The sequence below is a fragment of the Trichomycterus rosablanca genome, chromosome 11 (genome assembly GCF_030014385.1).
Source record: "Trichomycterus rosablanca isolate fTriRos1 chromosome 11, fTriRos1.hap1, whole genome shotgun sequence".
Taxonomy (NCBI): domain Eukaryota; kingdom Metazoa; phylum Chordata; class Actinopteri; order Siluriformes; family Trichomycteridae; genus Trichomycterus; species Trichomycterus rosablanca.
In genome coordinates, this window is record NC_085998.1 from 11,823,805 (window position 1) to 11,836,282 (window position 12,478).

At 42.2% G+C, this 12,478-nt stretch overlaps 1 protein-coding gene across 2 annotated transcripts in view; it reads right to left on the minus strand.

Moving 5' to 3' along the window:
- The window catches only part of cd276 (CD276 molecule), a 132,067-nt gene that overhangs the window by 40,462 nt on the left and 79,127 nt on the right, over positions 1-12,478 (minus strand). For both annotated transcript variants that reach the window (XM_063005152.1, XM_063005153.1), the window contains exons 5-6: positions 7,442-7,576; positions 1,852-1,941 (exon numbers count right to left, since the gene is read on the minus strand). In XM_063005152.1, coding sequence (XP_062861222.1) covers positions 1,852-1,941; positions 7,442-7,576 — 225 coding nt within the window. The remainder of the gene's footprint in view (positions 1-1,851; positions 1,942-7,441; positions 7,577-12,478) is intronic.

Genomic DNA, 12,478 nt, shown 5'->3' on the forward strand with positions numbered 1-12,478 from the left:
AGACATGGAAATTTACCTGAATGGGGCATCAGTCTGAGACCACGGAATATTTTGGGCTCTTAACCCCGCTGGCCGAACATGTCATAGCTTAAATATTCATGAGACCTCTATTACCAGGGAGACAGAGCCGTGTCTCTACCTCTCTTCATTTCTTTCTTTCTTTCTTTGTCTGCCTGTCTCTGACCCTGCTTCACCCGTCTGCTTATTAAAATCTCATAGTATTAATTGTACCACTCACTGCCCGGATGAATAATTCAGACTAAAGGAGTCAAATTAATATATTTAATGACATTACTTCCACGGTGGAGGCACGGATGGGATTTTGGCAGTCGCTTACTTCAGCCATCGCTCGAGGCGGGGCTTGTTTTATTTAACAATCAGGGAAATGTGGGAGTAAAAAAAAAAGGGATGAAACATCAGTCTTCAGGCAGTTAGGAAAAGACAAAAGATTCAGACAGCACGGATGATGAGTTGATTTAAAGCGAATCGGCTTTCTTTCATGTTAATGACGCGCAGATGACTCGGCCTGATTTCATTATTATTACTCACCCCATTTCCTAAATAACATGACTGCTTTTTTCTTAACCTTCAAAGGGCCATTAAGCAGATGAAACATGAACCCCATTGTGTCAAGACAAAGAAGTGGAATAGCTAATATTAGCACCAATTTTAACATGTTCCAATGAAAAAACACATAATTGATTTAAACGACGGGTGGCTCGGTGGGTAGCACTGTCGAGGGCGACAGCAAGAAGGTCCTGGGTTTGATTCCCAGGTGGAGCAGTCAGGGTCCTTTCGTGTGGGGTTTGCATGTTCTCCTTGTTTGTGCGGTGTGCTCCAGTTAACTGGAGATAGTAAACGTCCCCCCCAAGATGATCCCCTGTGGACTGGTGACCAATCCAGTGTGTTTCCTGCCTTTTGCCCAGACCCACCGCGACCCTAAATAGGATAAAACGGGGGTAAAACAGACAATAAATGAATGAATTAAGGATCTAAATGAATTTCAAACTATCTGTGGTAGATGTTTAAAACAGTGGTCGCCAACCACCGGGCCACGGACCGGGTCATTCATTACCCAGCCGCGCATAAAGAATAAATAATTAGAGATCGCTACAAAAGCAATGAAAACACTGCTTTCATTTCCAACATCCTATCTTTGTGAAGTGGAATTTTCTGCAGTGACGGCAACCAAAACAAAGTTACGGAGTAGACCGGACGTAAGGAACACACTTCGGGTGTTATTGTCTCCTATCACCCCTAGGTGGGAGCGTCTCGTTGCAGTGAAAAAAGCTCAGGGTTCCCACTGATTTTCCATCAATGGTGAGTAGTGTCGTTATGCACTTTGTGTTTTGTATAATGTTCTTCGTAAATTTTATTTTAAATACCACCGCCCCTGCAGGTCCATTAAATTATCTCTTTTTTTAAACCAGTCCATGGTGCAGAAAGTTTGGGAACAGCTGGTTAAATTTTTTTTTATTTAATTAAATGATCAATTTAGACCAAAAACTTTGCCAACCATTTTTTGACTACATTGTTTCGCAACACCTTTTAATTATTTTTATCCTTGCTGTCTGAATCTTTTGTCTAGAAAGGTGTCCACAAAAATAATTGGACATGCCTTAATGAATATTTATAAAACATCAATTACAAAGAAAACTGGATTATTTTACAGAACATGACTGTTTTTAATCATTTGATGCAAATATTGTTTACTTTATTCAAGAGTGCCAAAACTTTATACACAACTGTACTGTAACACACCTCATATTAATTATATAATTAAACCTATGTAAACATTTGACTCAATCAAAGATCTGAACCTTTATAAAAGATTTCCTGAGGATGACTGACCTGTTTTTGCCTCTTCGGGTTCCTTGGCTTCTTCAAGACCTGGTTTTGCCTCTTGAAGTTCTTTTGCTTCCTCGAGTTCTTTGGCTTGTTCTTTTGTAAAAAGCAACAAATAGAACAAATTGAATCACTTAAATCGTTGAATCATTTGAATAATTTAAATCACAGTTAAAATGCAGATACTGGACTGTTACTGCCACAATGGCATTCCTACACACCCCATTTCCAAAAAATGGATGGCTTGGGAGTAGTTTGGAAAACCATTTACATTTAACACGGTGCACCACTGTATCAGGATATGCAACAGGCTTGGGAGTACTCTGGAAAACTGTTTTTACTTAACATGGTGCACCACTGTATCAAGAAATTCAACAGGCTTGGGAGTACTTTGGAAAACCGTTTTTACTTAACACAGTCCACCACTGTATCAGGATATGCAACGGGTTGTGAAGTAGTTCTGAAAACCGCTTTCACTTAACATGGTTCACCACTGCATTAAGAAATTCAACAGGCTTGGGAGTACATCGGAAAACCGTTTTCACTTAACATGGTCCACCACTGTATCAGGATATGCAACGGGCTTGGGAGTACCAGTGTATTAAGAAATGCAACCTAAAACTCTAATATGCAAACAGAAGTACATGTCAGATAGCCCTAAAAAGTAGGTGAAACATGCTTGTGGTCAGATGATTCCACATTTCAGCTTGTTTTTGGGACAAATCGGATCCAGTTCTAACAATAAGTCGAACGGTCCTGATGTTGAAAAAGAAGACCCAATCCATCCCAAAGGTGCAGGCCACTGGTCATTCCCCACACCAAACCCATCAACCCATGTCATTATGGATCTTGCTTCATGCACAGGGGTACGGTCAAGCTGGACCAGAAAAGGTTAACCAAACTGTTGCAACAATCTTCATCTACTTCTCTTGGCTGCTCCTGTTAGGGGTCGCCACGGCTGATCTTTCGTCTGGGCATCTTGCCCAGTACTGAACGTCCTGCCTGACTGCATCCATAAACCTCCTCTTTGGCCTTCCTCTCCTCCTCCTACCTAGCAGCTCCATCCTTATCAATCTTAACAATAACCCAAAGTTTGATAGATCTATTCCTTGGTGTATTTGTATTGTCGTGGTGGACTGCCTCATTTGGAATAAGATGCTTTGAAATAATAAATAAATAAATAATAAATGAATGAATGTGTAACATTTCTATAAATAGAATGAGGGTACAGAAATAAAGTGCTCAGAATTCGAGCAGTAGCCACTGCTGGATGCATTAATTATTCCAGTGTAGTAAATCAATGTCTATTACACATCTTTAATAATATGAGACGAACAGAAAAGACCTTCAAGAGTGTAAAACCAGGCTGAGACAATTCGAGCTTGGTGGTATTTTCCCCGACTGTGGGCAGTAATCGCCCCGCCTGTGCAGGCTAACAGCCTAATCTCAGACGCTGTTCTTCCCTGTTAGGATCCTCCTCTGCATCCCAACATGCATTATGACAGCCAAGAAAAATGACTCTCGGCTCTGGACTCTTTCTGAGCAGCGTTAGCCTTGCTAGGAGTGGAGTCAACTTCAATCTACCCATGAGTCCTGGCTGCTGGAAACAATCAGACAGGCTCATTTAGGACTCTTCACTTTCCTCTACGCCAGCATCCAGACATCAGCTGGGATTTTTTCCTTCCACTTTCTTTGACAGATTCATTCATAACAGCCCAATTCCCGGCCTAATCTAATGATTTAAAGCCTTTTAAAAAATGGAAACTTTTAATATAGACTATATTGCCAAAAGTATTCACTCACCCATCCAAATTACTGAATTCAGGTGTTCCAATCACGTCCATGGCCACAGGTGTATAAAACCAAGCACCTAGGCATGCAGACTGCTTCTACAAATTAGTGAAAGAATGGGTCGCTCTCAGGAGCTCAGTGAATTCCAGTGTGGTACCGTGATAGGATGCCACCTGTGCAACAAGTCCAGTAGTGACATTTCCTCTCTACTAAATATTCCACAGTTCACTGTCAGTGCTATTATAACAAAGTGGAAGTGATTGGGAACGACAGCAACTCAGCCACGAAGTGGTAGCCATGTAAAATGACAGAGCGGGTTTAGCGGATGCTGAGGCGCATAGTGCGTAGAGGTCGCCAACTTACTGCAGTCAATCGCTACAGACCTCCAAACTTCATGTGGCCTTCAGATTAGCTCAAGAACAGTATGTAGAGAGCTTCATGGAATGGGTTTCCATGGCCGAGCAGCTGCATCCAAACCTTACATCACCAAGTGCAATGCAAAGCGTCGGATGCAGTGGTGAAAAGCACGCCGCCACTGGACTCTAGAGCAGTGGAGACGTGTTCTCTGGAGTGCTGAATCACGCTTCTCCGTCTGGCAATCCGATGGATGAGTCTGGGTTTGGTGGAGGGGGGATTATGGTGTGGGGTTGTTTTTCAGGAGTTGAGCTCGGCCCCTTAGTTCCAGTGAATGCTTCAGCATACCAAGAGATTTTGGACAATTTTATGCTCCCAACTTTATGGGAACAGTTTGGGGATGGCCCCCTCCTGTTCCAACATGACTTCACACCAGTGCACAAAGCAAGGTCCATAAAGACGTGGATGAGTGAGTTTGGTGTGAAAGAACTTGACTGGCCTGCACAGAATCCTGACCTCAACCCGATAGAACAGCTTTGGGATGAATTAGAGCGGAGACTGTGAGCCAGACCTTCTCATCCAACATCAGTGTCTGACCTCACAAATGCGTTTCTGGAAGAATGGTCAAAAATTTCCTTAAACACACTCCTAAACCTTGTGGAAAGCCTTCCCAGAAGAGTTGAAGCTATGGATTAAGAATGGGATGTCACTCAAGTTCATATGTGTGTGAAGGCAGACGAGCGAATACTTTTGGCAATATAGTATATATAAAAACATTTTTGGAGAAGTAATATGCAATATAATCAATAATCTTGGATTTATTAAATGTCTTGAACCTGATAAAAGTACAGTGGTAGCCTAGTGGTAGAGCTTTGGGCTATTATTTGAAAGGTTGAGCGTTCAAATTCCAGATCTGTCATGCAGCCACTGTTGGGCCCTTGAGCAAGGCCCTTAACCCTGTCTGCTCCAGGGGTGCCATACAATGGCTGACCCTGCGCTCTGACCCCAGCTTTCAAACAAGCGGAGATGGTTTTTTTTGCATAACATTATGACCACAGACAGGTGAAGTGAATAACACTGATTATCTCTTCATCACGGCACCTGTTAGTGGGTGGGATTTATTAGGCAGCAGGTGAACATTTTATCCTCAAAGTTGATGTTAGAAGCAGGAAAAATGGGTGAGTGTAAGGATTTGAGTGAGTTTGACCAGGGCCAAATTGTGATGGCTAGATGACTGGGTCAGAGCATCTCCAAAACTGCAGCTCTTGTGGGGTGTTCCCGGTCTGCAGTGGTCAGTATCTATCAAAAGTGGTCCAAGGAAGGAACAGTGGTAAACCGGGGACAGGGTCATGGGTGGCCAAGGCTCATTGATGCACGTGGGGAGCGTAGGCTGGCCCGTGTGGTCCGATCCAACAGACGAACTACTGTAGCTCAGATTGCTGAAGGAGATAATGCTGGTTCTGATAGAAAGGTGTCAGAATACACAGTGCATCACAGTTTGTTGCGTATGGGGCTACATAGTCGCAGACCAGTCAGGGTGCCCATGCTGACCCCTGTCCACCACTGAAAGTTCCAACAATGGGCATTTGGATGGACTGAAATCCTAATAAATAAATAAGCCACACCTAGAGGTAAAAATATGATTTACCACTGAGTGAGATGTTCTTTTGGTCGGTTGTAAATGAAGAATTTTAACATCCTGGTCTTTTATATGTCTTTTGCTTGCCTTTTGCAGTAAAGCTCCCACTGCAAAAAAAAAAATTCTCTCTTCTCACGTTTGTGTAACTATCACATTATTATCTCTGAATACTGGCTTCATTTCTGTCTTGGATCCTCGTCTTCTCATTCCTGCTTGCCACTACTACTAATTAGCCAAATTAGCAATAAGCTTCCAGCAGCAAAAAGACTAAAGTGTGTCTGGGAGGCTGGAGGACTCTTGGAAAATGTCTGTGGATTAGCATCTTTCTCAGACGTCTCGGCTTTCTTCCACTCCCACTCTTCACACTTCCACTCTTCCAATTTAAAATATTTCAATTCATTTTAGTTTTAATGAAAATCATGATGGGACTGTAAAACACTGGGAGCAAAGCAAACATATATTGCTGGGCCATACCCTCCAGCCATACCCCTTTCTTAGACATGGCTAATCATGTCTGTGTAGATGCCGGACTGGTCTGAGATTTGAACCCGGGTTTCTGCAGTGGTGGCCTGACATGATAGACCACTGCAAAACTGAAGCACCTACAGGGGTTTACACAAACATGGTTGGCTATGTTTTGGGGGGGAAGTGGGGTGGCCAACACCCATTAATGGACATGCTTGTATTGTGTCCAGTGTTTCCCAGTGAAGCCGGACCCACCGCAACCCAGACCAGGATAAAGCAGTTGATGATAATTAATGTTCCTATGATTGTTTACACTGAGGTTAATTTCTAAAAAATTACTAGGCAGTTGTAGCCTAGTGGTTAAGGTACTGGGCTAGTAATTGAAAGATTGCTGGTTCAATCCCCATCACTGCCAGGTTTGCCACTGTTGGGCCCTTAACCCTCAACTGCTTGGACAATATACAGTCACAGTACTGTAAAGGCCTCAGCATACTTCATGCGGAGACGACGTTCACCTGGCTTCGTCGACCAATGTGACATAATTGCGGAGAAAGCGAACAACCACGGATGTCGCGCAGTGGCTTCGCTCGCCTTGTCGTGCACATGGAAGCTGGGTGAACTCCGCGGTCGACAACACTCCACGACAACGCCTGTGATTGGTCGGTGAAAAAAGAGGCGTGCCATGAAAACAAACATGGACGATTTTGAGGAGCGTCTCAACTGTGATCATGGGCTGCTTCCATACTGAACAGTACGCAGGAGCAGGTAGTGTGTCCGAAAACGTAGTATTCATTAAACAGTACGCGAAAAGTACCCGGATAATCTACTGCTTGGGCAGCATTTTTGTGTATGCAAACACAGCGCACTTGCGTACTGAAAGAGCTTACTTCTGTACCGGCCGTGCAGTGCGCACTGTCTCTAATTTAGTACGTACAGTTTAAGTATGTGATTTTGGACACAGCCATTGTTTTTCGTTAGTCATGGAACTTAAAATCATAAATATTATAAATATCACAGCGTCACCTGCAGCTGTGGAGCAGACGCGACAGGCAAAACGAAACCGCTGGAAGTATGCCAGCTCGTAAGTTCGCGAAGGCGCGTTCGGCTTTGTGCAACTCTCGCGAACTTAGTTTCACAGGAAGTATGCGCAGGCCTTAAGTCGCTTTGGATAAAAGCGTCTGCTTAATGCTGAAAATAATCATCATATTTTATTAAATGGGTTACATCATAAGAATCCCCTGCACCGATTCATTTAGTAACCTCATTTAGTAAATCCTGCCTGTGCAGTGTAAAAGGGTGATTTGGGACACAGCCTAGTATTCGAGCTGGGTTGAGAAGTGCACTTACCTCTTCGCAACTCCTCACAGCTCTCTTTGATTTTCCTGTAGCAGACGGCAGCCAAGGCGACGAGGAGACCCAGCAAACAGACAGACAGCCCGATTGTTACCCACAAAGCCACTTGAGGAAAAACCAGGCCTTGGGCTTCATACGAAGATAAAGAGAGAGAGAGAGAGGAAAGAAAAAAGAGAACGACAGAGAGAGAGAGAGATTTCATCAGTGTTACATCAGATTCACAGTTCATTAGCATTACTCAGCAGAGGAAGCAGCTGACGCCTCATGTTTATCTGTCCTTAATATAATAGTAACATTTATAAAATATGATTCAGCAAGTAATCACAATTTATACCATTTTCCACTTAAAGCGAATGTATTCAATCAACAAACACTCAGTGCTGTTTGCTTTTCAAGTGTTTAACTGAAGCTCCAAGTAATGCAAGACATTCTCACTTTTCTTGAATCATTCATTCATTTCATTAATTCATTCAATTCAATCATTTCATTCGTTTATTTTATTCATTTCATTCATTCATTCGTTTTATTCATTCATTCATTCCATTTATTTCATTCATTCATTTCATTTATTCAATCATTTCATTCCTTCATTCATTTCATTTTATTCCTTCATTCATTAATTCATTCTCATTAATTCATTCATTAATTCAATCAATCATTTCATTTCTTCATTCATTTCATTAATTAATTCATTCTCATTCATTCATTCCAGTTATTTCATTTATTTCATTTATTCATTTTATTTATTTCATTTATTTCATTCAGTCATTTCATTCATTCATTTAATTCAGTCATTCATTCATTTCATTTATTCATTTCATTCATTCATTCATTCATTGGCGTCTGACATAAATACCATCCAGGACAGGGCACTAATCCATCACATGCCAGTACATTCACATATTCACTCAGTCCAGCCAGGATCACACTGTGCAAATCTGGTGCTCAAACATGATCATCACTCATCACACAATGTGAAGCTGTTCAAAAATATTCTTGTCAGATTTGATATGACCAGCTGTTAGATATCATTTGTACTCAACGTCAGGTTATACGATTCTGTAATGAAAGACCTGATCAAAGCACATATGCCGTCATGTCCTCAATCATAAAATGTTAACTGAATTCATAAATAAAAAAGTAACGTTTGGAGCTGTTCCTGAATGGTAAAATGAAAAGAGGAAAACTTGGAATGTCAGGTTTTAACATGAGGTTTGTTTGTTTAATAGGATTTTAACGTCATGTTTTACACAAGGTTATCAGTTCACAAGGTTATATCAAACACAGTCATGGACAATTCAGCAACTCCAGTTCATCTCACTTGCATGTCTTTGGACTGTGGGAGGAAACCGGAGCTCCCGGAGGAAACCCACACGGACAAAGGGAGAACATGCAAATTCCACACAGAAAGGACCCGGACTGCCCCACCTGGGGATCGAACCCAGGACCTTCTTGCTGTGAGGCGACAGTGCTACCCATTTAGCCGCCCATTCAACAAGAGGTAAGAGGATCCCTGATTGCATTTAAGTAGGGTGTGTTGCTGCTGACGCCTCCTCTGACCTGTGCGCCCCTTCTTTTCGCCCATGCATTCTGCACAGGCACCTCGGTCTGCTAACGGTGTTCCTTACACAGTGTTTGAAGACCCCACCCATGTAGTCCGGTCATCCCACCCAGCAGACACGGTGGGTCCAATTTGTGTCTGCTGCAGGCACTGCCAATTGTGCCTGCTAGATGGCGCCCAGCCGACCGGTGGCAGAGCTGAGATTCGAGCCGAGGTGTTCAGAATCTCGGTGCTTGTGTGCAAGTGGAATATCCCGCAATATTTAACCAGTATCAACTGTAACCAGTGCCAGGCTAACCTGTGTATTTTAATACGAAGAAACATGAAATTTAAGTTTGTTCAAACAATACTAACCGTGTCTCATGCATTATTTTAACGTTATCCTCTGTTTTCCTTCTATTGGTGGATTTTAGACAAGCTTTGCAGCTATGATCACATTCATTTTACCTCTAAAGAACTGTTTCTGCTGGCTGTCCTTGTTTGCAGAAGCGTAATTTTGGCTGACCGAGTGTCACACTGCATTTTTAGGACCACAGATTCTTAATTACAATCGTATCAAATGAATCGTTAACAATGAGTTGTATTGTTTGTATCTGCAAAGTGGGGTCGATTACTGCACAGTGTAATTCTGGCTCTACTACCAGCTAGGTGCAATTAAGAGTAGACAAACCACCTTCAGCATATTTTCAGAAACCCAAAACCACATAAAATGTTTAATAACCTCTTAAGCGTTTGCATATGTGCTTTAAACACAGCATGATTTACTGCAACCTAAAGAAAAATGGCCAACTTCATCTGGTTTTAAGTTTTATTGGTGCCACAAGCCAGGTCAGGGACTTGTTGAGATGTCTAGAAGGTGGACGCTGTAGCTAGTTAGACACGCTGTCCATAGTTACCCTGGTCTTGCTCTCAATTAGACCCAGTCTTAAGTGGGTAACACTGTCGCCTCACAGCAAAAAGATTCCTGGGTTTGATTCCCAGGTCGAGCAGTGTGGAGTTCTGTGTGCATGTTCTCCCTGGGTCTGCGTCGGTTTCCTCAGGGAGCTCCGGTTTCCTCCCACAGTCCAAAGACATACAAGTGAGGTGAATTGAAGATGCAAAATTGTCCATGACTGTGTTTGACATTAAGACTTGAACTAATGAATCTTGTGTAATGAGTAACTACCGTTTCTGTCATGGATGTAACCAAAGTGTAAAACATGACGTTAAAACCCTAATAAACAAATAAATCTTGGCTTAATCTTGGCTAGTTATGGTCTGTTTATGAACAGAGCTAGTCTTACAGTCCTGCTGTAAACTTTTTCCTAACTGTTTAGAAAATTATAATGCTAACTGCTAATGAAGCTACAGTTGTGTAGTACATAGGGTTGCCAACCGTCCCGTAAAATACGGAATCGTTCCTTATTTGGAAACTAAACGTCGCGTTCCGTATTGAACTGATTTGGGACACGCTTTGTTCCGTATTTTTATCAATGGGAGAGAAATGCAGCAGACTAGACTGAGACAGGGCGATATGTATTAAACAGAAGGAAACTGCTGCTACCGTGGGAATTAGAAAGCGTTTGGTTATTATTTTAAGTAGTTTTCACTTTTAGTCTTAGTAACACCGTGTGTGCGCAGGCATATCAGCATAACAACCTGTTTATTACTCCGCAGTTTGAGTAGCTCAGTGGAAAGAGCGAATCGCGCACATTTTTCCGCCCTAGGTTTGAATCCGGCTTAGGGCGAAACGTAAGTAGCACAGGCAGGGCCGGTGCTATGGGGGCGCGGGGGTGGGCATTCCCCCCCAACCAGATTTTCTCACTGCTTCCCTAAGCAACACAGTCCAGAACCGGGGCTGCATGTCAGTGTGAAGATGGTTTATGTAAAAAATTCACTATTTGCACTATTGAGAAAAAATATGGTCAACCCCACACCCCCCCATGCCTTTCGCCAATCCGCCAGCCCCGGGTGTTCCTTATTTCCAGTTTTGAAATTTGGCAACCCAAGTAATACAGTTTTACAAATTGTGTAATTACTACCTTGCCCAGCAATAATATATATTTATATATTTATGAATAAAATTTAGCACAACAGTGCTGTTGTAGATTTTGTGAGAGACAGATTTACATTTTTTGTTAGCAACACTCTTAGCTTTAGTGAAAATATAAAGAAGCTAACTTCCAACACTGCATTTTTTGTTTGTGTGTGTGTGTGTGTGTGTGTGTAAAACAGTTTGAGTAAAAGGAAATACTGGATATTAGATTTTTAGGCAAACTATAACGAAATATTCATAATAATTTAATAACAGGGTCTGTGTAGAACTGTGTTTAAATAAGCTTAGCAGAGCGTCGTGTCTGTGAACGATTTTTGCATTGAAGCTCCATCTAGTGGTTCACTGATCTACGTTCAGGACAAGCAGGTGGTTCTTACTGGGGATTGTATAGCACTGCATATCATGTTTAACTAATATTTATTTATTTATTTATTAATTAGGATTTTAACATCATGTTTTACACTTTGGTTACATTCATGACAACTACCGTTTAGTTATTCATTACACAAGATTCATCAGTTCACAAGTTTAATGTCAAACAGTTCTGGACAATTTTGCATCTTCAATTCATCTCACTTGCACGTCTTTGGACTGTGGGAGGGAACCGGAGCTTCCGGAAGAAACCCACACAGACACGGGGAGAACATGCAAACTCCACACAGAAAGGACCCGGACCGCCCCACCTGGGGATCAAACCCAGGAACGTCTTGCTGTGAGGCGGCAGTACTACTCACTGAGTCACTGCGCCGCCCTGTTTAACTAATATATACATTAATAAAAGTTATACAATTTATAACATGGACACTTTTTTTTTTTGCACACATTGTATAGTGAATCTGATTTTGAATAGCTTGAACTGCCATCACTTTACATTCAATCATCCATAATGATGAAGAGAACCCGTTTTGGTTTTTCTCTCTAATCCAGCGGTCTCCAACCTTTTCTGAAGCACAGACTGGTTTCATATAAGATATAATTTCACGGACCGACAGGGACGGGAGGATTTAACAATACTAGTCACAAATATTTGAAAATGAGCTTTTATCGCTGCAACGAGATGCTGCTCCCCACCTAGGGGTGATATGAGACAATAACACCCGAAATATTTTGAAAATGGAATCAGTAAAAAACTGCTTTTCTAGCGATCTCTGATTATTTATTCTTTTTGTGCGGCCCGGTAATAAATGACCCACGGCTGCTCAGGTGGCGCAGCGGTAAAAATACCGTAAATTTTTGAGTACAAAAATTCTGAGTACATCGTATCAAATCCAGCTCTGCCTTACCGGTTCGAGGCTGAGTGGCTGTATGAGCAACGATTGGCCGGTTGCTCAGTTGGGGGTTGGGACAAAGAACCGGATGTGGGTCTCTCTCTGTCAGAATGCGATTACGACCTCTGCTGGCTGATTAGAGGCGCCTGCACAGAGATGAGGAAGAG